Source organism: Malaya genurostris, chromosome 2, assembly GCF_030247185.1.
Source record: "Malaya genurostris strain Urasoe2022 chromosome 2, Malgen_1.1, whole genome shotgun sequence".
Taxonomy (NCBI): domain Eukaryota; kingdom Metazoa; phylum Arthropoda; class Insecta; order Diptera; family Culicidae; genus Malaya; species Malaya genurostris.
Window position 1 is genome coordinate 308,751,055 of NC_080571.1, and position 27,141 is coordinate 308,778,195.

The 27,141-nt window shown below is 37.9% G+C and overlaps 1 protein-coding gene across 8 annotated transcripts in view; it reads left to right on the forward strand.

Annotated features, from left to right (window-relative positions):
* LOC131431042 (adenylate cyclase type 3) overlaps nucleotides 1-27,141 on the forward strand; it is a 110,264-nt gene that overhangs the window by 41,022 nt on the left and 42,101 nt on the right. For 3 of the 8 annotated variants that reach the window (XM_058596480.1, XM_058596475.1, XM_058596477.1), the window contains 5 exons: nucleotides 3,667-4,325; nucleotides 4,613-4,784; nucleotides 9,172-9,331; nucleotides 9,497-9,646; nucleotides 25,968-26,086. In XM_058596480.1, coding sequence (XP_058452463.1) covers nucleotides 4,109-4,325; nucleotides 4,613-4,784; nucleotides 9,172-9,331; nucleotides 9,497-9,646; nucleotides 25,968-26,086 — 818 coding nt within the window. In that variant the 5' untranslated portion in view covers nucleotides 3,667-4,108. The remainder of the gene's footprint in view (nucleotides 1-3,666; nucleotides 4,326-4,612; nucleotides 4,785-9,171; nucleotides 9,332-9,496; nucleotides 9,647-25,967; nucleotides 26,087-27,141) is intronic. The other 5 variants (XM_058596476.1, XM_058596478.1, XM_058596483.1 and 2 more) reach the window with 3 other exon arrangements.

Here is a 27,141-nt window from a genome sequence, read left to right on the forward strand (position 1 = left end):
GCATGGCTTTCGGCCAATGCAGACGAGCTTTTGGAAAATCATGGGGACTCAAACCCAGATATATTCATTGGATCTATACAACTATCGTTAGACCAATTTTAGCATATGGATGTCTTGTATGGTGGCAGAAAGGAGAAGTCGCGACAGTTCAGTCAAAGCTAAATCATCTCCAAAGGATGGTCCTAATGGCGATGACAGGAGCATTCACGACAACTCCTACTGCTGCTCTAGAGGCGCTACTGTGCATTAAACCACTACATGTGTTCCTAAAACAAGAAGCATTATCTTGTTCATACCGTCTTAGGGTTACAGGGCTTTGGAACAGTAACCCATTAGATTATGCTACTAGTCACACTCGCTTGTGGTCTTAAATGGTTACGTGGGATGAGTGTTTACTCGCTCCTAGTGACCTAACTCTCACATGCAGTTTTCCTTTTAAAACATTCAATGTGAGCTATCCTCTTCGTTAGAAATGGTTGTCTGGTTGTCTGGAACGACAACTTGATGAACACATAGTTTGTTATACGGACGGTTCTCTGTTGAATGGTCGTGCTGGTGCTGGTGTCTACTGTCGTGAAATGAGGCTGGAGCAGTCTCATTCACTTGGTAGATACTGTACTGTGTTCCAAGCAGAAATCTACGCAATTCTATGTGGAGTACAATCGGCACTTCAGCAGAGGATCTGTGGTGGACGTATTTATTTTTGTTCCGACAGTCAGGCAGCCTTAAAGGCACTCAGTTCGAATGACTCGCGGTCGAATCTGGTGATCGCATGTCGAACTCAAATTGAAGACCTCAGCATTTGAAATGCTGTTTACTTCTTATGGGTACCCGGCCATTCTGGTATTACTGGAAATGAATGGGCTGATGAGTTGGCTAGAGCTGGTGCAACGAATGATTTCGTTGGTCCTGAACCGGCTTTACCACTTTCGACTAGTTGGATAAAGCACAAGATTCGTTCTTGGGCTGCATCCAAACATGCCAACTGCTGGCGCGGCTTGCAAACTTGCGCTCAGACGGAGGCATTTCTACCAGATTTGTATCTGAAAATGTCAAAGTGTCTACTGCATTTTACCAGGTATCATTGAGGTATTCTGGTCAGAGCTCTGACTGGACATTGCGGGCTCAATTGTCACATGGCTACTGTTCAGCGTGCTGAGTGTTGTTCGTGTGATTTGTGTGAATGCGATTATGGTACTTCATATCATCTGATATGTAACTGTCCCGCATTGACGCAGCTACGTATCCGGGTTTTTGGTTCTCCATACATGGTTGAGTCTGTGTATGCGGAGCTAAAATTGAAGGATATTCTCTCGTTTCTCACCCAATGTGGTAAGGAGCTATAGTCAGAAGGGTTCATCGTTCTTCCTGGAGTAAATAAATCCCTTCTGTATTCACCTTAAATAGGGTTTGGCAGATTGTTTGGCATCCTTTGGGGGTGCCGAATTTACTTCTGCTCGTACATACTGCGAGTCGTTCTGCATTCTTCCGGGAGTGCAGAGTGGTGTCGCTTTTGTGAGATCTCTGAATCCTCTCGGGGGTTGGAGGTTTTATTAACAGCAGACTGTTCGGGACCTCGTGGAGGTTCAGAATTTCCTTCTGCTTCCACTAAATGTGATCCTCAGCAGATTGTTCAGCATCCCTTAGGGGTGCAGAATTTACTTCTGCTTTTATGTGTTTTTGTGTCGTCAATTTTTCCCATCCTCCTAGTCCAACCCTTACCATTTCCTTTCAATCCTTCCCTCTTATATATCGGGAAAATGATGCTAAAAACAAATTGATGGCAAGGCACAAATCTCCAAATATCAAGGGGAACGTGCCATTTGAGCCAATTTGTTCTGATTCCTGATTCCAGTGGCGTACCGAGGAAATTTGGCGCACAGGGCAAAATAAGAGATTTGCCTCCCCCATCGTCGTAGATTGAGCAAAAAAAAAAAACAAAGCTGAATTTCATCTCCGGAAAGTTGACTTGGGCGAGCAGAAAAAAAGGTCCCATGGATTAGTTTGCCGCCCCCCTAAAAACGTTGCGCCCGAGACGAGTGTTCCCTTCGCACCCCCCCCCCCCTCCCCCTTGATACACCACTGAATGAAGTCTATCCTTACTATACTTTCAAAAATTGCAATAATAATTGCGGGTTTGTTCAGTAAATTGTATGAAAAGTACTAGCACAATATTCCCATACAGTGCAAATTACATCGAATTACATAAAATTGAAGTGTGCTCAGTAGCGTAGAATAATAGCAGTTTTAAAAATAAAATATCAATCGTTTATTTCTATGTATATTTGAAACTATCCTCTCCAACACGTGTTTCTACAATTTTTTTTTTGTTTCAATTATAGAGGTTTTAACACCTTAAGGTCATTCGCCTCTTCGGCCCAGAAAATCTTTCTGGCCCTATGTGCGGGGTTGGGAATCGAACCCAGGTGGGCTGCGTGATAGGCATCGACTATCCCATCACGCTATACCCGTCCCCCTGTTGTTTCTACAATGATAACTCAATGTAAATGCGTATTTTTTTTATTTTCGAATGGAAATGTTAAATAAACGGAGCAGATATTTAAGTAGCTAATCCAAGAATCCTTCTCGATATTACGCATCCAAATCTCATTCCATGGCTGTTTTACTTGCTTAGAGCAAATCCCGGTTGAATCCTATACTTCACGGCAACTATGGAAGAGTTTGATGAATCGTGATCCCTCCGTAAAGTAGATGAGCATCAACTGTTCTCAACTTCCATGTCCTTTATTCTTCCTTAGAAATGATAGAGATCATGCTCACGAGTTGGAAGGATACCCGGATCGACTTTCATTCTGAATATTCTATCTACCATATTTGCATAATAGTGATTCTTTTTATATTTATTTATTTATTATATTTTTTCATATTAATTATTGATTAGAAAGGTGTTCAATTATTATCAGAGTATTTTTGAATGCCCTATCTATCTGCAACTTCTAGAAATTTTTTTATGCAATTTATGATTCTTTTTATATTTATTTATTTATTATATTTTTTCATATTAATTATTGATTAGAAAGGTGTTCAATTATTATCAGAGTATTTTTGAATGCCCTATCTATCTGCAACTTCTAGAAATTTTTTTAAGCAATTTCCGAGTTACAACGAGTCGCAGAAAGTGCATGAAAAAACAATTCATTCACCCTTTCTAAATATCAGCCTTGAGTCGAAAGTTTCATTCTAATCGGATCAGTCGATTGTGATCTTACGATCATTTCTGCTGTTAATTTCTGAAATTACTCTACAAATGATTCGTTAGATGCAATTTATGTTCTAGAAGACACTCAAGTACTGCTCCTTTTATACTTTCAATCCAAAGATTAATTTTATAAATTTTCCAATTCATCAATTTTATTCAAATTACCTTGACGATTTCAATGACTTTACCGGGAATGCGAAGGATCAAACTGTTATGTGGGTTTGACAAAAGAATCAACGATGTGACTTTACATATTCTGATCATTGGTCTCTCTGGAAGGGATGATAACACACCTACTAGTTCTTTATCTGTACAGTCCTTTGTCCCAACGATGTTCAGAAGGGATGTTCATATTTTTTTTTGCTATTTTCCGTCGCGTTCAATGATCCAAGAAAGCATTGAATGAGAAATAACTCGTATGATTAACATTTTCTCATCAAATGCAGACCTTAATTTTCTGCTTCATTTCCTGATAAATGCATCCTTACCGCATACATATATACCACGCGAAAATGCAAAACAGCTGCTGAACGGCACAAATGTTTGAACTCAGCTCCATTCCCAGACAATTTATAAGTCCTTACTGGTATACGAGGCCACGTCTCAGAGGTTGACAGTCTCAGAAAATGGTTTTTCCATTAAGTGCACATACCAGAGAGAAGAATGTGATCGTCGGAAGTGAATAAAAAAAGGAACATCCCTTCAGGCCCGAGCTCCGTACTGTGAAGAGTGTGCATGTTTTTCCACGTTTGAAAGTACTCCTTATCGTCATTCTGCCAGAAGGTCTATTCAGCGAGAAAAAATCCTACCGCAGCGGTGTTGAACGGAACCGACCGAAGCTAGCAGTCCTGAAAGATTAGAAAAATATAACTAAGCAAATCAAACACCATGGATGGAAGCAACGCGGCGACAGCGGAATCCAACCCGGCCGGTACCAATCTACCGACCTCGGGCGTACTGTTGCCTGATGATGTGCTCGAGAAGTTGTACCAAAGCTACGCGCTCAAACAGAAACGTGTCGCCTTCGGATGCTATCTGGCCGCCTCGATACTATTTGATTTATGGGCAATCCTGGTACCACAGGGCCAAGGTTGGGACAGCATCGGTAAGTGAAGGCAGTATGCCAGGGTGGGAAATCAGATGAAAATATTTTTCGCGAAGACGAAGATGAGGGTTTTCAAATTATAATCCAGTATCCCCGAAGAGTTGAATTCACGGCAGAATATTGCAAAGGGAATTGAGCTTTTCAGGAACAAACTCGTTTACATGCATGATTTGATAATAAGTAGTGTTGTTCAGTGATTTTAACCTGTAATGATTCTTCAATTGCAAATTTACACCGTAGTTCTCGCTCAAACAATAATTAACCTACCAATTTCTGTAAACGCACAGTGGTGACCAGCATATTTCTGCTGATTAATATCATCCTGGCTGCAATTCTGAGCTTCTGCGGCAAAGGTCGCTTTCGTGGTTTTATCTGGGAGGTGGCACCCCATGCTGCATGGCTGCTAGCAATGAAGCAACTCTTCCTGCAACTGTTCCTGAAAGGATCCGTCACACCCAGGTAAGTCCGTTCTCGTTACCGTTACGCAACGGTGACAGGAGAAACATTTGTACACGATAATAAACTGGGCTGAATGTTTCTTTTTTATCTTTATCGAATTTACTGAAACGTGAGCTGATCGCGTGCAGTGAGAAGCAGGTGTATATGGTTGCTAAATGGTTCTCGAGTGCGATCTAACACAACATTTTATTGGACAAACATAGTACTAGATAACGGCTGGGATAGAAGTAAATAATGTCCCTCCTCTAGGTTAGATAGGATAAGATAAAATGTGGGACAAACCTTCAGGCGAAAGCAACGGATTTCCTGCAGATATCAGTTCCATTAAACCATTTTCGTATTTTTCTCTCTGCTAGTTCTGTGTGAGAAACCAATCCAAAGGAGGGATTATTTTATTGCTTTCGGTAACGGTTTATATCCCTTTTATAGCAAATATTTCTTTTCCATTTGGCAAGTGGATAAAAAAAGCAAAAAGAGTTAAGGCGATAAAGAACGCTAAGAGACTGTAAATAGTAATAGCGTAGTTTCTGGGAAATAAGTTTCAACTGTGATTAGAGTTTTTTTGTTTCCTTTGCAACATTCCTGATCTAGTAAATTTGCCTGTAAATACATTTTGTTACATGGGGGCAGCGAACCATTTTCGCCGACTTGTAGCTTGGATCCGTTTAGAGATTGACAACACTATTATTTTCGTATGGATAGATCCCAACCAGCTACCATAGAGTGACTATAATCAAAGTGACGACAGCTGTTCGTTTGGAATGACAGCTACCAGTTCCAAACGAGCAAACGACCTGTCAATTCAATGTAAAGCTAATGAAATGTTTTGAATTGTTGCCAACATTACGGATGAGAAGTCGTCACTCTGGTTATAGGCACTCTAAGCTACCAGCTACCGGAAAAAAGGACATCAGATAATAGTTTAGAATTTGGATCATTTTCAGAAGCCGTTTTTTTTTCAAAATTCTGTGTACAAACGGCTAAGTTTGTTTCTATAGGCGAACCTTACTATGGGGCGCCATTTAAAATTTTGCTGTCTAGAAGAGTAATATGTTTTTGATCGTGAATATCTCTTGTTCTACATAACATAACAACATAATTATTGTTTCATGCAATCGAAAAAATGTTAAACAATTTATGATGAAATTCTCAGTAGTACAATTTAATAACGAATAACTCAATATTTAAGTTTTCGGTGTTATTGAGCACCAACGTGAAAAACTCATGACATGTGTTTGTCTTTAGGTTCGGACGACATTTTCAATGTAGTGAGCGAAATAGCATTCGCAACTTTGATCCGTTGAATTTATTCTAGAATGCGCAACTGTCTGAAAAGGACTTTCACCATAAGAATGTCATTTCGGTCGGTCCAAGTCCCGAAATGTGCATTCTGGGAAAATCAAATTCAAATAAATTTATCCCAAAGAACTTCAATATTTTCTTCCAATGCAATAGACAAATCGGTACCTTAGTTCTAGAATGTTCCACCATATTGATTTAATTTGTACCGTGCACAGATCTGCAGTCGGACAGTTTTGTTGTTTTGTGTTCGCTAGATACCACCAAAAAGGACAAGTGTGAACATTTACTTTGTGAGCAGTTTGCATTGGAAATGTGACAATTTTTTCAACAGAAGAGACTTTGTTCTTAGTTCTTATGTTTATTAGGAGTTCCAAACAACATTTTTGATATTTTCTTCCTATAGTGTTAGTATTAAATTCGCACCATGAGCAGTACTGCTGCCAGACAATTTTTCCTCGTTAGTTTCGCTTTATACGGCTCCGCTTTATTATGAAGGTACAAATATTCTGTTTTTTCTACTTTCAAGATTGGAATTACGAAGCTATTAGGTTTACAAGTAAGATTAAAAAAAAATATTTCCGAACTAACGATTTTATTGTAGAGAATAGGAACAACGAATTTTATTCAAAGTACTATTAATCGTCAACTAGAACTTTCGTCCACCATTCGAGCAATTTAATAATCCCACTCGCGAATACAAAAACAACATAGAATTTTCAATTTGACTCATGAATCGATGCCATTTTTCTAATCTTTGTATGAAATGAACCGTTGTCGGACAATGACTTAGGTCGGTTTTCAGAAATCAAAATTCTGGCGTAATTCTTGAACAAACAGACAGAAAAATCACAGGTCTAATGTTGAACTGAGTTCATGGCGACATACGTCGTATCGCGGAAAGTGATATGAATCATTATATCGGTTTGGGTTTAATTTCGTTTCGCACTGTGCCGATATACAGGTATCAAATTGCCACTGTTGAGCTTGAGCTTGAGCGACCACCACTGGTTGCTACTCCGTCACTGATCAGGATTAGATGAAATTGTACAGGGAATTTCTAGATGATTCGACCTGGGACTGGCAAATCATCCTTCAATGTACGTCTTCTGGTAATCCCAGAATTCATTGATCAGTACCGGCGCCGGCCAGGCCCGAACGTAGATCGTCTAAGGAATGGGAAGGGATGTTAGTCCAACACTTGTTGTTACTAGAGGCCGTATATACTACTGCGCACTCCACAAGTGTCACGGGAGAAGGATATTTGTTAGTAAAAATTTCAGTATTGGTACTATTGGCGCGCGACACAGTATGTTCCGGTTTCAAGATGCTCGGATGCACCACTAAACTCACTGACTTCCCGAGTGAACGTTTCAACAATATCCTATATTGAAGTCCCGGGAAGTCTTGATTCACAGCTCTTTTTCGAGGAAACTGAAGAAAAATTTGCAATACTATCGCGTAAAAAATAAAAGCTTCTCTATTTTGAAAAAATGAAATTACGAAAATCACATACCAATATTAGTCACACAATGTTATGTTCCTGTTCCGCAGATTACTGTATCATTAGTTTTAGTCTTCTAACTAGAAGCATTAGGTTTGATTTGGATGATAGCTTTCCTTTAAAGCAAGAGATTACCTGTTCGAGGGCAAGTTTGACTGAAAATAACTTCAGTATGTTTTTCCCTGCTCCTAACAAATCAATAAAAATTAAAAAAATCTGTATAGAATTTTCAATACGAATTATAGAATTTCCATTACGAAAGTAAATAAAGAGAATCCTCATTTGCACATAGGTCGTAATGAAAATTTCTGTACAGTAATATTGTCGGCAACCTGCTCAAGGTATGCCTTGGGAGGAGAAATTCAAATAAAAGACATCTATCCTCTACATCGACTGTGAGCAACTCCAGTTCGTCACGCAGAAATCGACACTGATAATACGAAAACTGACGGCAAAATATTCTCGCTGACTGAACAATCAACTCCAGCAAGTGTACAATAAGGGGCGCTTGTTACAAGCAACAGTTGGTACAAACACCAGAACAATAATAGAGATGGAAAACCACAGTGACGTTTCCGATAGAAATATTGACGATAAATTATTGGAGGAAAACTCAACCAACTTCACGACCTTGCATACTAAAATAATAAGGAAGCCTTTTGCCCACGAAAAGAGGAGACATCGTGATAAAGAAAAATATTTAAAATTGTTCATTGAGTTTGTTTACACTCAACAAAACTAATTAGATACATTCCTATATACTTCTAATGAAATTATCAGATTCTTCTTTCATCCGTTAAATAGCTATGATCACCTTCAATATCCAGTCGAGAATCTTTTTGAGAAACTGGATAAAATAATTTAAATAAACGTGCAATATTGTTGTTCCCTGTGTTGAAAACCATGATTGCCACTTACATGCCTTATACAGCTCAGGTGTTGAACTGTGGTTTTGTATCGTGACCTGGGTTTATCAACATCGCTTCACGGCTAGAGGTAACACAATGAGCGGTTTCACTTCGGTTTGAGCTTATCATGAATTATGTGTGTACACGAACACCATGTTGGGTTATTGCATGCTTTATTTATTTTTGATTTCAGCTTGATCAACGTTTTTTTTTATTTTTTGTTTACGGTGCAATGTTCACCTTATCTGTTCATTGAAACCAAAAGAAACAGTGCAATTCCTCGTGCTGATGGAGATATATTGGTTACTTAAACACACATTAGCATACAAATGATACAATTGTAACAAAGAGCTCACGACCGTATAAATGACGTTTGTCATTGTTTTCTTACACACTACTGAGCCATACGCTAGCAAAAGTCTAGATGGCAGTGAGAAAATTCCTTTACTTTGTTCCTCATTCACATTTCAAAATTTGATCCCAATGGGATATCTATCTCAATTCAAAAAGGCAACAAAGGGTTTACTCGATCCCACTCTTGCTTCTAGAATATACAATAGTGGGCATAGCTATTTTTATCCTAATGTACCCATTCTCAAATTGCAGCTCATGAATAACTTAAAACAATAAACATTTGTTTGGATATTCCATCTAAATAATGTATTTCTATTTCCAGAGATTCACTCGGCTGGGCGATACTGTTAAATTTTTTAGTGTACGTCACACTCCCTGTGCTACTGAAATACACCGGCATTCTGCTAGGATTGGGGTCGTTCGCAACCTACATAAACGCTATCATCGGGCTAGCCAAGAAGGAAAACTTTTTTTGGGAACAGGTATGTGAAGGATTGCCGTGCAACTTTTCAATCTCGTAAAGATTTCATCTTATCACAATGTGACATGAATGAAATGTTTATTCTGGGGCAAAAACTAAATTCAATATATCGATTCTCCCATAGAAGTGAACCAAAATTAGATTAATATGGTTTATCTTTTTGCAGCAAATCGCCAACATTCTACTACTGATTGCGGCAACGACTATTGGATTATTATTTTATTTTCTGGCTGAAGCGAAACAACGACGAGCTTTTCTCGAAGCAAAACAAGGCCTAGAAGTGAAGATGTTGATCGAGGAGCAGTCGGCCGAGCAGGTGAGTGGAAGTTAAAATGATATCCTTCCCGCTTACGAAGGTCAAGCTTGAACGGAGATATCTTTTCGGGATGTAATACATGTGAGGAGAATTCAATTTGCACATTTTATTACAAACTGATAAGAATTTAAGTGTGAGCGCGAAGCGTTGCAAAGCGATGCAATGTGATATACTGTTAGCGTATTATATTTACTCTGACAGGTTAGCTTTTATCAAATGTTACTTGCTCGCCCACGCTTCTTGACGTTTGCACAACAAACCCAAGAGTTACGTGAGACCATGACATTTCCCAACAGGTGGCACATGCATTAAGCAACTAATTCACATCTTTAATTCAAAATTAATTCTGAAAACCAGCATTTGAATTTGATTAGTGTCATTTTTTTTTTATAGCGACATCTGAATCAATTCAATGGTATTTATCAGCGAATATCCTTTTTTTTTTTTTTTTTTTTCATAAATACGTTTATTTCATAGGCAATATACATAAGTTTTTCTTCGCCGTGGCATCCACAATACATAGTAGTTTAAACCTAATACATTTCGAATATCATATTAGTATGTTGGTACTCATTAGTTAATCTAAACACTGTTTTTATCAAGCGAGTTGCTATTTTAATTACATTAAATAAAATACATTTATTTTGTACATGATCTTATAACTATTTCAGGATTGTTTGTATCAGTTCACCACTTATATTCAATATCCTATAGTTGGCTATTGGTTGAACTCATGGAAGAGAAAACAGTTTAACATAAAATAAAATTTAAATTGGAACTCCAATGGATTTAATGAAATGATAAAGAAGTTTCATGTATGGAAGGTCACGACAAGCAAGAATGTCGCGAACTGGGACATTGGATAGTCTACCTTGGGTACGCAAGGAATTTATTAGTTGAGATCTGACATCACGAAACTCCACGCATGTCCAAACAACATGGTCAATATCGCGGTAACCTTCGCCGCAAGCACAATGATTAGTCTCGGAAAGTCCAATTCGAAGGAGATGTGCATCTAACGTGTAGTGATTGGACATGAGTCTGGACATCACACGAATGAAATCTCTACTCACATCCAGTCCCCTGAACCATGCCTTTGTCGATATTTTAGGAATAATTGAGTGCATCCACCGACCCAGATCATCTTTATCCCAAGAAGCTTGCCAGCTGGCAAGTGTTCTTTGGCGAGACGCGCTATAGAATTCGTTGAAAGCAATCGGTCTCTCATAAATTTCACCCTCAATAGCACCACGTTTGGCTAAAATATCGGCTCTTTCATTGCCTGGAATGGAGCAATGAGCCGGAACCCAAACTATTGTGATTAGATAATTATTATTCAATATGTCGTTCAGACACTGTTTTATTTTACCCAAGAAAAACGGTTCATTTTTGCCAGCAGCGTTTGAGCGAATGGCTTCAATTGCACTCAGACTATCTGTGAAGAGGAAATAATGGTTTGGAGATAATGTGACGATTACATTCAAGCTATAATGAACTGCTGCTAACTCTGCTATATAAACAGATGCAGGTTCTTGAAGCTTGAATGAGGCCGAAACATTATTGTTGAACATACCAAACCCTGTCGCTTCTTCCATTCGCGATCCGTCCGTGTAAAACATTTTCTCAGAGTTAATATGCCTGAACTTACTTGAAAATATTTTTGGGATTTCCATAGAGCGTAGGTGGTCCGGGATTCCACGCACTTCGCGCTGCATGGATGTGTCGAAAAATAAAGTTGAGTCAGGTACATTTAGGAGGCTGACACGGATAGGAATATATCTTGAAGGGTTGATTTCCTGTGACATATGGTTAAAATATACTGTCATGAATTTTGTTTGAGATCGAAGCTCGACTAGTCGTTCGAAATTATTAATTACCATGGGATTCAGCACATCACATCTTATTAGCAGGCGTGATGAAAGCTCCCAAAATCGATCTTTTAATGGAAGAACTCCCGCCAGAACTTCAAGACTCATTGTATGTGTCGAATGCATGCAGCCTAAAGCAATTCGCAAACAACGGTACTGAATTCGCTCAAGTTTGATAATATGAGAATTTGCAGCGGAACGAAAACAAACGCATCCATATTCCATCACTGAAAGTATCGTTGTCTGATACAATTTTATTAGATCTTGCGGATGAGCACCCCACCAAGACCCTGTTATTGTTCGAAGAAAATTTACTCTTTGTTGGCATTTCGTTATCAGATACCTAATGTGTCCTCCCCACGTGCATTTGGAATCAAACCACACCCCGAGGTATTTGAAAGTCAAAACCTGTTCGATTATTCTTCCCATCATATGAAGCTGAAGTTGCGCGGGATCATGCTTTTTTGAAAAGACGACCAGCTCTGTTTTCTCCGCAGAGAATTCGATACCAAGATGAACAGCCCAAACGGACAATTTATCTAAGGTATCTTGCAATGGTTTTTGCAGATCAATAGCTTTGGATCCAGTAACTGAAACCACGCCATCATCTGCCAATTGTCTTAGTGTACATGGGGTTACTAGACAGCTGTCAATGTCATTCACGTAAAAATTATAGAGGAGCGGACTGAGGCATGAGCCTTGCGGGAGACCCATGTAGCTAATTCTGATTGTTGCCAAATCGCCATGTGAAAAATGCATGCGTTTCTCTGACAAAAGGTTGTGCAAATAATTATTTATAACCGCTGGGAGTCCATGTTGGTGGAGCTTGTCTGAAAGAACATCAATGGAAACTGAATCAAATGCTCCTTTAATGTCTAAAAATACAGATGCCATTTGTTGCTTTTGAGCGAAGGCAATTTGGATGTCAGACGAAAGTAATGCAAGGCAATCATTCGTCCCTTTATTTCTACGGAAGCCAAACTGAGTATCTGACAACAAACCGTTCGTCTCGACCCAAGTGTCGAGACGTCGTAGAATAATTTTTTCGAACAATTTTCTGATGCAGGACAACATCGCAATGGGTCTATATGAGTTGTGATTGGAAGCTGGTTTCCCCGGCTTTTGAATGGCGATAACTTTCACTTGTCTCCAGTCAGGTGGAACAATATTTTGCTCAAGAAACTTGTTGAACAATTCCAACAAACGTCTTTTTGCGAGGTCGGGCAGATTCTTCACCAAGTTGAATTTAATTCTGTCCAATCCAGGAGCGTTATTGTTACAAGACATGAGTGCTATGGAAAATTCCATCATTGAAAAGGGGCTATCAATGGAATCATCATTTGAAGAAGACTCCCTAACAATGCTATGCGTAGGAACGGAATCTGGACAAACTTTCCTCGCAAAATCAAATATCCATCGATTCGAGTACTCCTCACTCTCATTTCCTACGTTACGATTCCTCATTCGTCTGGCCGTATTCCAAAGAGTGCTCATTGAGGTTTCTCTTGACAAACCTTCCACAAAATGTCTCCAATAGCTGCATTTCTTAACCCGAAGTATGTTCTTGTACTTGGTTTCTAAAACCAAGAATTTTTCAAAATTCTGAGGAGTTCCTCCTCCTCGTTTTAAAAACGTCTTGAAAGCATTTTGTTTCGCGTGTTTAGCATCTGAGCACTCTTTGTCCCACCAAGGATTTGGAGGTCTTCTGTTAGACGATGGACCAAGAAATCGTTTGGTTTGGGCTTGTTCTGCGGCCTCCAGAATCGAACAAACGAGGAAGTCATATTCTTCAAGTGGGGGAAGCTCTTCCATTGAAGTTAAGACACTTGAAATATTACTTTGGTATTTAATCCAGTCAATATTTTTTGTCAAATCATATGGAATATTAACTGAATTAGCAATGCCTTTGTTACTGCTAATTGAGATGATGATTGGTAAATGATCGCTACCATGTAAATCAGGAAATACTTTCCAGGTGCAATCTAGTCGAATTGAAGTCGAACAAAGAGATAAATCTAATGCACTTGGACGTGCAGGAGGTCTTGGGATCCGTGTCATGCTACCCATATTTAGTACCGTCATGCTAAAATTGTCGCAAATATTATATATTAGAGATGATCTGCTATCATTGTAAACGGAACCCCACATCATTCCGTGCGAATTGAAATCTCCTAAAATCAAACGTGGAGCAGGAAGGGCTTCGACAATTTCATTAAGCTGTCGTTGTCCAACTTGAGCTCTTGGAGGAATATATACCGAAGCAATGCAAATGTCCTTTCCTTTAATGTTTATTTGACAAGCAACAACTTCTATACTAGAAGTCGAAGGAATGTTTAATCTATAAAAGGAATAACATTTCTTAATTCCTAAAAGCACTCCACCATACGGGGAGTCTCTGTCGAGACGTATAATGTTAAAGTCATTAAAATTTAAGGCTATGTTTGATGTAAGCCATGTTTCGCACAAAGCAAATACATCACATTTTTGACTATGCAACAAAACTTTAAATGAATCAAGTTTTGGCATGATGCTTCGACAATTCCACTGCAGGACAGTGATTGAATCATTTGCGGCGGATGATAAATTATCCATCAAATGATACAAAACCTGAAAGAGCTGGCCATTGAGCTGATAACTGTTTCAAAAAAGTTCTAGCTATTGGAAGGAATGCTGTTATGATGGTCTTTAGAGGTTCAGAAATATTGAATGCAGCGAAAATCCATTCTACAATTTCCGAAAATTTCAGTAATCCTGTTGGTGAATGTGAAATGGAGCCCACTGGATTATTGTCTTTTCTTGAGCTAGTTCCTGGATTGGTTTGTGAATTTGACAAACCAGGAGGCACAGTTTTTGGTTTTAAATTTGGCTTTTTAGCTTTAACACGGGGATCTTTTTTTGAAGGTATAATTTTAGGTGTCTTTTTTGGTATTTTGTGGTTTGTTAATCTCCTCTTAACAGACCCTTGAGGAGTGACAAACGAGGTATCTTCACTATTTCCGTCAGAGTCAGATTCCTCTGGCTCCGCAAGATTTGAAAAACCGTTTTCGGTTTCCAAAGGGGAGACATGTATGACCGTTTTGAGCATTTCTGCATATGTGCGCTTAGACCGTGCTTTTAAAGAAAGCTTCATTTTGTCTTTACGCAGCTTAAATGCAGCGCACACTGAAAGATCATCATGAGGGCTTTCCCCACAATAAACACATTTTTCAACATCTTTATCGCAAAGATTATCCTTATGAGGCCCTTGACATTTGATACATTTGGACTTATTACTACAGTAAGTAGCTGTATGTCCGAATTTTTTACAGTTCGTGCAATTCATAACATGCGGTACGAAAAGCCGAACAGGAAGACGAATTTTATCGATATAGACATGGCTAGGCAATGCAGATCCGGCAAATGTTACGCGAAACGAATCTGAGGGACGATAAGACTTTTTTCCATCGACAATAGATGCTGAGTACAATTGTTTGCACTCGAGTATCTTAACTCCCTCAAGCATGGAGTTTTTAAAACGGCCAACTCCATTTTTAAGTAAATCATCTGCTGTCAGACTTGCTTCAGTCACAACACCGTCAATTTCTACCTCCTTCGATGGAATGTAAACTCGATATTCAATAGCAAATAATTTACAGGTTACAATATCGTTTGCCTGTTTCAAGTCGTTAACTACAACTCGAATTTTATCTCTATTAACCTTACAGATTTCTTTAACTTCAGAGAAATGTGATGTCAAATCCTTTGTAATTTGCATCAAGTTTAAAATCTTTTCTTTTTTTCGAAGATAGACTATCCATGGCCCAGTGGTACCCTGTGGATAATGTTTAGCCCTCGGAGTATTTAAACTTTTACTAGTATCCGGAATCGGATTCGGATGATCTTCCATGAGATCATCCATTACATTAAATTTTTTTTGTAAATTAATAATACCAAAATAAAAACTTATGTTTAGTAAAATTTCAGATATAAGAAATAAGAAATAAATTAAATTAAATCTACCTTGTAGCTGATGTCTCTGTTCCTTTATCGTGAAGAACGACGTGAAGCTCTTCCAACGATTTCCAATTGGCAGTCTTTTGCTGTTTCCAATTGGCAGTCTTCTGTCGTTTACTGCTATCTCAGTTGCTCTGCCGTCGTTGTGAACACCACTGCACTTGCTGTACCTGACCCCAGGTACAGTGCTTTTGCTCTTGGTGGCGATCAAATGCGATGCTTGCAGTGTAGCACCTCGCGATATATGCCGTCTCTTTTGATCCTACGCAGCGTACAAATTCTGGTACCTGGTAGATCAGCACTGGGTTGCTTTAGCACCTCTGTGCCTTTGCACCCCTTCGTCTTCGCACCTTTATGCGATGGCACCTCTGTGACTCGTCACTTCTATGCTCTCGCACCTCTGTGTCTCTACACCTCTGTGCGTATGAACGGGATGGCCTTCGTTGCTAGCTTTCCAGTCGGGAAACGCCCCGAATATTGCGTTTGCTATGGGCAGTTTAACTACCTGAAGCTTAGAATTGTCTCGGTAGCAGCCGTTAACTCACGAGCCAGTACAATCGAAACACAACCTCTTCGCTTGAATGGTTTTTACTGAATGAGCGAATATCCTTTTGTTTTTCTTCATATTTTCCATAAAACCATTGAAACTTCGTCAGCTTCGTCCCTTAACTCCAAAAATGAGTGGATGAGTTGAAACTTAAATTTTGACAAAGTGCAATTTTCCTAAGATTGAGTGGCTTGAGTTTCTGTGTGTCGAGTGGATAAAACTATGCACACGTCCCCAGTATGCCGAACCATTAATTAATGCATGGATTAGAAAGATTGATTCGACTCAAAACTGATTTTTAAAAAGGCGATGACTTACGTTTTCTTCAAATCGTGTTAGCTCGAAAATTGAAAAAGGTGAACTCTACAAAACTACCTAAAAGGCTATAGCAGGATAAGCATGTAAAATCTGCCCCCAAAGGGAATTCATATTGTTATACCACATTCGAAAGATCATAGACTGTATACAATTTTCTCAAAGTTTCAACCCTTTAACTGCCATATTGACGGAGCTAGGGTGGTTCTATTGATTTTTATTTTATTTGATTTTTGAAGAAACTGCTTCTCCGAAAAATTTGAAAAAAATCAGGCATGTTTAAGGCATTATGGGGATGCTTCACAATTTTTTTTCCAAAATTTTGAAGATGTATTTCTTTCATTAAAAAATATTAGAAAATTTTGAAACATATTTTTCCCTCTTCCAATTTTTGCACCACCCTGGATTTTTTAGTGATAAATAAAGAATTTTTGGACATGTTAAAGTGGTATGTTTCCATATTTTTAAAAAATGTGGACGACCAAAAAATTTGATTTTTTTCTAAAAAATTAATAACAGTCGACCATGCGTCCCCATCAAATTCTGAGAGAAGGAAACGCATGGTGCTTTTTTCTAGTAGTTTATGCAACTCGAGCGCAGGGCTTAGAAATTAAAGTAACGAAAAGGAGGAAATGAGTTTCAACCTTTGCATAATACATACACGATCATACTTCGGGTACAACCTAGAAAGCTACAAAGCAAGAACTTACTGTTATGTGATTCATATATGAATGGTAGTAATATATGAACGTCGCGAGTATCACACATATGCAGTTCGGTTACGGCAGTCAAGAACTAGAGCGGGTGTCAGTTTTTTATGTGTTGCTGATGGATGTAATGAAAGAATAGTGAAAGAAAGAATGAAGATTTCATTACAGCGTCAAAAGTTATCATAAAGATATGTTATCGAGGGATGTCTATAGTTTTCTGGAAAAATGTGTGATAAAGATAAAGTTGGAATTTTGTGTTTGAAAACGTCAATCGAATATCTTCATGATGATTTTCATGGTTTGTAGACTGATAGCGCTATATATTTTTATATTTATTCTAAAATTTGAAACAACAACAGATATAAAAAAAATAGTGATGCGTTATTTTTCGTTTTTGAGTTATAACCTTTGCATAATTTCAAATCAAGCATTTATCGACCATGTCTATTAAAAACTTGATTCGCTGAATCGATCTCTTTAATTCTTGGGTATATTGTGTTGAAAGCTCCATATTTTCCAGAAAATATCTGAGAATACATAATTAACTCAGTAAGTGATTTTCACTCTCAGAGGAACGCTTCCAGGATTTTACAGGTTTAATAATTTTGTTCAAATTGCGAACGGAAAGTTCTAATAAGATAATATTATCAATCCGAGAACGAGAGCAACAAGTATCGGAATATCGTAGCTCTGGAATAGAAGCTTTTGAAAAGGATGTTCTGCCAAGTAATTTTGGATTTAAAGCTTTATCACGAGATGACCCAATTGAGACACACAGATCACAGAAAAGCTATTCGGGCCGGTAATAAGTCTCATTTTTAAAAGCTTACAAGTACTATATCGAGTACACTACAAATTCGACTGGATATTTGGGAATCCGGCGCCGTTGCTGTGAATGCGTTATTGGCAATAGAACTGTTGATTGCTGTTCACACGAGGCCGCCATTATTCACTACCTTTCCTTATGCTCGGTTTTTATCCAGAATTGTAAGACCGGCGAAAATATTGTCAGAAATGCTTAAATCAGAACAGCTACCAAGTGACGATGATAATTCTATAGAATAAACGAAAATAATCAGAGAGAAAATGTGTGCATTGAAACAGCAATGTATTTTTATAACATTTTTATCCCATTTCCTATTTAAATGAAAAATACAGTCAATAATTTACAGAAATTTTTTCGTGACCTTTCTTGCATGAAACTTTTTAATCATTTCATAAAGACAATTAAAGTATCAATTTAATAATTGACCCTTTTGAGTCTTAGTTCTGACTCCTACTGCGTCCATTAGTTCATCTAATAGCAAAATTGTATTAAAAATGATGTGCTGATAAAAAAAACTCCAAGTGGGTTATGAAATCAACCACAAAATGTATAAAAATTTCAGCTTATTTTAAAATTTATAGCAGTTCATCGTTTGGTTTAGATAATATGATATTTAAAAAATAAGAAAAATATGCTTTATTAAACTCAAATTGATGTGACTATATTAGTATTATATTAGGATAAGAATTCTATGTAAAAGTGATGCTACGGCGAAGAACAACTTATGTAAATTGCCTTAAGAAATAAACGTATTTATGGAAAAACAATTCTAAGAAATCGATTCCAACCTTCATCAGTGGCCACTTTTGTTTGACACCATTATAAAAAAAGAAAAAATTAAATTCACTGATGTTTCAACTCGCTATGTATTTAGTGAAATGTACAGAGCTGGCAAAAAGAAAACCGCGTTGTACGAGACCCAACAGTGCAAAACGATTTGACCATTTCATGAAACACTATCGAATCATCGAATTATATACAGTCACTCGCTCTAGTTCTTGACTGCCGTAACCGAACTGCATATGTGTGATACTCGCAACGTTCATATATTACTACCATTCATATATGAACCACATACCAGTAAGTTCTTGCTTTGTAGCTTTCTAAGTTGTACCCGAAGTATGATCGTGTATGTATTATGCAAAGGTTGATAATCATTTCCTTCTTTTCGTTACTTTGATTTCTAAGCCCTGCGCTTGAGTTGCATCATAAACTACTAGAACAAAACACCATGCGTTTCCCTTTAAGAGAACTTTATGGGAACGCATGGTCGACTACTACTAGAAACTGCTAAGATAAAGCACCATGCGTTTCCTTCTCTCAGAATTTGATGGGAACGCATGGTCGACTGTTATTTAAATATTTTGGTCGTCCACATTTTTAAAAAATATGAAAACATACCATTTTAACACGTCCAACAATTCTTTATTTATCACTAAAAAATCCAGGGTGGTGCAAAATTTGGAAGAGAGAAAAAATATGTTTCAAAATTTTCTAGTATTTTTTAATGAAAGAAATACATATTCAAAAATTTTGAAAAAAATTGTGCAGCATCCCCATAATACCTTAAACATACCTGATTTTTTTCAAATTTTTCGGAGGAGCAGTTTCTTCAAAAATCAAATAAAATAAAAATCAATAGAACCACCCTAGCTCCGTCAATATGGCAGTTAAAGGGTTGAAACTTTGAGAAAATTGTTTCCAGCCTATGACCTTTCGAATGTGGTATGACAATATGAATTCCCTTTGGGGGCAGATTTCACATGCTTATCCTGCTATAGCCTTTGAACAAAATTCTAAAAAATCTTTATTTTTTCTTTGTAATATTCAGTTTAAAATTGGTCTAACACTATATATTTAAAATTAAATCAATTTCATACTTTTTAGAAATGAATTAGTAATAGTTAAACAAATTCAGACATTTACAACCAAGAATGGCTTTTATCGTATCAAAGAACGCTCTCTACTAACCCTTCACACGATTCAATCAAGGCCATCAAAGAGAGACGGAAATCATCGCAGCAACAAAAAACCGGCATGGTTCATTTAACATAGAATGGACACTAGTGCGAGAGCGAATTTCTCTCAATGACCTGCCTGAGCATCACGAGTTAGCACGCTGCTGTGGGGATTCTCTCTGAAGCGACAATCGGTCGCTTATTCTCGTTTCGCGATCCGATTCTATGTGGGCAGTTGATAATTGCGATAGAATCATTTCACTATTTTACCGCTTACTCTAACTATGTGCATATAACCTTTGTATAATTTATGTGTATGGAAATGTATGTGAATGCGATTATTGCGAAATATACCTGTTTTTTTCGGTAATTTCTTCAGTGCAGATTAAAAGATGATAGCTTCAGTTATTATTATCGGTAAATAATTTTGGAGAAGGATTGCTAAGAGTACCGTAATAATCGAAAGAGAAAGTAAACAAAGAGAATCTCGCATTGTTACATTCGTCGTTTTGAACATTTTATACAGAATTATTTTTTAAGGAACGTGAAATACTCAGAGTATGAAGTGGAGCGAAGAAATGTAAAAAAAATGTTTCGTATGACCTCACACGAAATATTGATTGGAAATACTACGCAAATTCGATATCTGAGAAACTAGCTACAACACAAGAACTTCCTCCGGAGGAAGAGTACACATTTCTGGCTGACTTGATTCTCGATACCGCGATTCAATCTCAGACCAAACGTGTACCCGGCGCGAAAACTTACATCCATCCTCCCAACCCGTGGTGGGACAAAGAGTGCTCAGAGCTGAAAGTAGAAAAAACTTCAGCTTTCATCGCGTTTAGAAAAAATGGAACACCAGATAACTATCGAAAATACGCGTCGTTAGATTTTAAAATGAAAAGCATAATTAAAGCTAAGAAACGCGGTTATTGGCGTCGGTTCGTAGAGGGATTGTCGAGAGAAACATCAATGAGCACTCTTTGGAATACGGCCCGACGAATGCGCAACCATAATACCACGAACGAAAATGAGGAATATTCTCACCGCTGGATATTCGATTTCGCTAAAAAAGTATGTCCTGACTCTGTTCCGGAGCTGAAGATCACCCACGTCACGTCATCAAACAGGAACGACACATCGTTTTCAATGGTAGAGTTCTCACTTGCGCTCCTGTCATGTAACAATAAAGCTCCGGGGCTAGACAGAATCAAATTCAACTTGTTGAAGAATCTGCCTGACACCGCCAAAAGACGCTTGCTGAATTTATTCAACGAGTTCATAGAGGGTAATATTGTACCACACGACTGGAGACAAGTGAGAGTGATCGCCATTCAAAAACCAGGGAAACCAGCCTCCGATCACAATTCGTATAGGCCGATTGCTATGCTTTCCTGTATCCGAAAATTGTTCGAAAAAATGATTCTATTTCGCCTAGACAATTGGGCCGAGACTAATGGTTTGCTTTCAGATACACAATTTGGCTTCCGCAAGGGGAAAGGAACGAACGATTGTCTTGCGTTGCTCTCAACAGAAATTCAAATGGCATTTACTCGTAAAGAACAAATGGCATCAGTTTTCCTAGATATCAAGGGGGCTTTCGACTCAGTTTCTATAAATATCCTGTCTGAGAAGTTGCATCAGCATGGTCTTTCGCCAGTTTTGAATAACTTTTTGTATAATCTATTGTCCGAGAAACACATGTATTTCGCGCATGGTGATTTGTCGACAATACGATTCAGTTACATGGGTCTTCCTCAGGGCTCATGCTTAAGCCCCCTTTTATACAATTTTTACGTGAACAACATTGATGAATGTATCAATACATCTTGCACGCTAAGACAACTTGCCGACGACAGCGTTGTGTCTATTATAGGACCCAAAGCTGCCGATCTTCAAGGACCATTACAAGATACTCTCGACAACTTGTCATCATGGGCTCTTCAGATGGGTATCGAGTTCTCTACGGAGAAAACTGAGTTGGTTGTATTTTCAAGGAAGCGAGAACCAGCACAATTACAGCTTCAACTAAGGGGTGAAACCATAGCTCAGGTCTTCACATTTAAATATCTCGGGGTCTGGTTCGACTCCAAGGGAACCTGGGGATGTCACATTAGGTATCTGAAACAAAAATGCCAGCAGAGAATAAATTTTCTTCGTACAATAACTGGAACTTGGTGGGGAGCTCACCCAGGAGACTTAATAAGGCTGTACAAAACAACGGTACTGTCTGTAATGGAATATGGATGCTTCTGCTTCCGATCCGCCGCGAACACCCATTTCATTAAACTGGAAAGAATTCAGTATCGTTGTTTGCGTATTGCCTTAGGTTGCATGCAGTCGACTCACACGATGAGTCTCGAAGTGCTCGCGGGCGTCTTACCGTTGAAAAATCGATTCTGGGATCTCTCATATCGATTGCTAATCCGATGCGACATCTTGAATCCGATGGTGATTGAAAACTTCGAAAGGCTTATCGAGCTCAATTCTCAGACCCGTTTCATGTCCTTGTACTTTAATTTCATGGCTCAAAATATCAATCCTTCTTCATATATTCCAAACCGTGCTCATTTCTTGGATACTTCTAATTCTACTGTGTTTTTCGATACATCCATGAAAGAAGAAATTCGTGGAATCCCGGATCACGTACACCCTCAAGTGGCCCCAAATATTTTTAATAACAAATTCAGAACAGTCAACTGTGAAAAGATGTTTTACACTGACGGATCAAACATCAACAGGTCCACTGGCTTTGGAATCTTCAATCAGAACATCACCGCTTCTTACAAACTCAGTGATCCGGCTTCAGTTTACGTCGCAGAATTAGCTGCTATTCAGTACACCCTCGAGATCATTGAAACCTTGCCCAAAGACCATTACTTCATCGTCACGGACAGTCTAAGCTCAATAGAAGCTCTCCGGGCGATGAAACCAGGAAAGTATCCCCCATATTTCCTGGGGAAAATAAGGGAACATTTAAGAGCTTTATCTGAGCGGTCTTATTTAATATCGTTAGTCTGGGTCCCTTCGCATTGCTCTATTCCGGGCAATGAAAAGGCAGACTCATTGGCTAAAGTGGGCGCATTGGAAGGTGATATTTACGAAAGACCAATCTGCTTCAACGAATTTTTCAGCATTTCTCGTCAGAAGACACTCGAAAGTTGGCAAGCTTCATGGAGCAATGGAGACCTAGGACGTTGGCTATACTCTATAATTCCAAAGGTATCGACGAAGCCTTGGTTTGAGGGGATGAAAGTGGGTCGCGATTTCATTCGTGTGATGTCCCGACTTATGTCTAATCACTCCGAGTTGGGTACGCATCTCTGGCGAATTGGCCTCGCTGAAAATGGTATCTGCGCTTGTGGCAATGGTTACCACGACATCGAGCATATTGTGTGGTCATGTGCCCTGAATCGTTTCGCAAGATTACAGTTAAGAGACTCCCTTTGGGCCCGAGGTAGGCCACCAAATGTGCCGGTGCGAGATGTACTAGCAAGTCGCGATTGCACTTATATGTACTCGATTTACATCTTTCTGAAAAATATTGGTTTATCAATCTAGTTACTGCTTTTCTTTATTTACATCCTTTACAGTTCACCTTTCCCCAAAATGCCATATGGTGACGTACTGATTGGTTTTTGGTAATCACACATCGGAAATTTTGAGCCAAAATGAAACGAAGATTACACGAAGACTTTGAAGTTATTACATTATTATTATCTGTTTTTTGTTGTTGTATATTGTTTGAGTGTGTATGTAACTATTTGTTTTTTCCATACTAACCTGGAGTAACCGCCAGTAATTCGGCTCCCTTTTTCAACACTAACCTTAAATTTTCTATAGTTTAACCATAAATGTATTCCCCACTCTTTATCTCTCCCACCAACCTTGTATGTGTATGTATATATGTTAAATAATAATTGTAATTATATTGTACGAAAAAATACAATACAGACTTTGGCACCTCTGAGCTAAAGCTATGTGCCATATCAAATAAACGATCTGAAGAAAAAAAAAAAATGTAAAAAAAAATTTCTCACGGCTCATGCATTGAGACACGAGTTCTTGTAGCATCTTCTACCGGATTGAAAAAGTTGTATATAATGTAGAGAAATATCGAGCAGTTTCTGTCAAATTTTTGGCAATGTTTACAACACTTCAAGTTTCGGATTATAAATCCCCATTTCAACACAAGAATATGATTTTGATGATAAAAAGCAATACAAATGTACACTTTAAAAAAATATGCACTAAAAAGTAATTCTATAATTCTTCAAAAAAACCGAAGAAATTTAATAAAAAATGTTATTTGAACCTGGCACTAAAACAGATGGTGAATAGATATTAAAACAATAAAATATTATTATAAAACTCAAAGGTAATGCTATTGTAAATTGTATATTTATGTTAGAATACTTGATCTTGTATGTGTAGATTTTTTAAAACGCAGCAATTTAACGAAAACCGAAGTTCTTCGAATTTCATGTCTAAATGTTTCAGAAGTAATCATACTTCTAGGAGTTTTTGAAGTTCGAGAAGTAGGATCATTTTATTGTCCTCAAGTTGTGGAAAAACATTCGGTGAAAATTTGCAATTGCCATATATTGTTTTAACTGTAACTTCATCAATTTTAAAAAGGCAAAGCTTATGATAACAATCTTTTGGAACTGATTATGGACATAACAAGTAGTTTTCTTACAAGCGCTGCATCTCGCAATGTTATCAAGAAAATGGTTTATCAGATCACTGACTAGTGTTACTGTTTACAGATACAGATCTTAAACAAAACTTGATTCAATCAAAAATTTGCAGATGTGAGCAAAATATAAATGATTTTTTGTATGTTTGATAGAAAATAACTCTAGCGAACTTTTTCTTGTCTCAAAAATAAATAGCTGAAATAATCAATCAACAATTTCATTGATTTTGGTTACTGTGTTTCAATTGACAAATAAAGCAGTAAATAACAAATCCCAACCAATAATACAGCAGTAAGATCTACCCTGAATCGGTGTTCAACATTATCCGGTCCTGAACACAAAATTTGTTACCCCATATCAGTATATCGGACCACATTGATCGATATATTGCCACACATGCAATCACAATGCCACCAACATCATTAGTCCGTTTAGCTATCGGAAGGACCGTTGAGAAAATTATTTCGAGCTAATAAATTTTGCTTCGCACTTCTACCTGTAATGACCATTGGCACCACCCGTGGATAAATCTCTGCCCTGACCAAGCTTGACTTCGCGTGTTAGCTTCGCCGAGTGCTGTTAGCTGTAATGAAATTTGCTGTTATGCTTTTAGGTGTGGTTTTCATCCAACCATATGCCTGCTTGCAGCTTAGTTTCCCGGGAAATACATACGTGCAACAATCTCGCTGGGCGCTGTGGCATCTGAGAAAATTAGTCCTGATTTTCTGGTTCACTCAGGAGTAACAATGTTTAATATTTGCTGAGCCTTAATGCTCCCACCGTGAGGTTGCTTCGACCTTTTGGTTGTTTTGACTGTTTTGTTTTGGTTTTAATACAGGTTGACATCTACTTGGACTATAAATATTCATTATATTAAGCCCAATGTCCCAAAGTCAGTGACTGTTTTGCATAAAATAATTAGCACCAGTGTTAAGGGTTTTCATGGTAAAGTACTGAACCTCCAAACCAATTAGTGTGTCTTGGAACTCCGACCTAATTTATGTCAGTGATCAGAGCAAATATTCTGTCAATCATATACAGCCATATAATAGCCGTTGATTTCTTTTAGAGCACATTCAAGGTTGAAAAGTCTATACAAAAATTGAATTTCAACCACGGGGATTTTCTTTTCAAAGTAATACCTTCACTTTTGTGAATGAATCAAATGCTTTAATAAAATCTTCGAAGTCTAGGTATCGAATTTCATCATCATCATTATAATAAAAAAAAAAAACTTCGCATATGAACATGCGGCAATTGTCTAGCGAGACCAGCGCCCCATACTCTCCACGATTGATCCAGCAGAAATTATTATAAATAATTCACAGCTATTTAAACTTTATGTATTCTAGTTAACTAACTTTCACATCTGATACGATGTTGTTTTTTAATGCTTCACAGGAACGTCTACTTCTATCTGTGCTTCCGGAACACGTCGCCGTCAAAATGCGACAAGATCTGGGATCAACAAATTCGGAACAGTTCAAGAAAATCTACATGAGCCGTCACGAAAATGTCAGGTAAGCGTGAATTTTCATCCGCCAGCTTCACTGAATCTTGATTTAAAGCGGAACACCGTTTGCAGCGGTTTGCAAAATAGACAGTGTGCTTTTCTGCTGTTCCTGCGTTAGAGATGGCCAACGATAACGAAAACGTATATTTGTTTAATTCTTCAACCAAACGGAATACAAGGGAACTAGCAAAAAAAAACTGATTAGTGTGTCTATCAAATGGTTTTAATACTTCGAATATCATTGAAAAAATTAAGGTTTGCTTCAAAATCACCAGGGGTGGTTTTTGAGTTATCGATTTGTCTGTTAGATGTTGCTTATAATATGTAAACAGGATTACGTTTGATTTTTTATGTTTTTTTTTTTCATAAATACGTTTATTTCATAGGCAATATACATAAGTTTTTCTTCGCCGTGGCATCCACAATACATAGTAGTTTAAACCTAATACATTTCGAATATCATATTAGTATGTTGGTACTCATTAGTTAATCTAAACACTGTTTTTATCAAGCGAGTTGCTATTTTAAATTACATTAAATAAAATACATTTATTTTGTACATGATCTTATAACTATTTCAGGATTGTTTGTATCAGTTCACCACTTATATTCAATATCCTATAGTTGGCTATTGGTTGAACTCATGGAAGAGAAAACAGTTTAACATAAAATAAAATTTAAATTGGAACTCCAATGGATTTAATGAAATGATAAAGAAGTTTCATGTATGGAAGGTCACGACAAGCAAGAATGTCGCGAACTGGGACATTGGATAGTCTACCTTGGGTACGCAAGGAATTTATTAGTTGAGATCTGACATCACGAAACTCCACGCATGTCCAAACAACATGGTCAATATCGCGGTAACCTTCGCCGCAAGCACAATGATTAGTCTCGGAAAGTCCAATTCGAAGGAGATGTGCATCTAACGTGTAGTGATTGGACATGAGTCTGGACATCACACGAATGAAATCTCCACTCACATCCAGTCCCCTGAACCATGCCTTTGTCGATATTTTAGGAATAATTGAGTGCATCCACCGACCCAGATCATCTTTATCC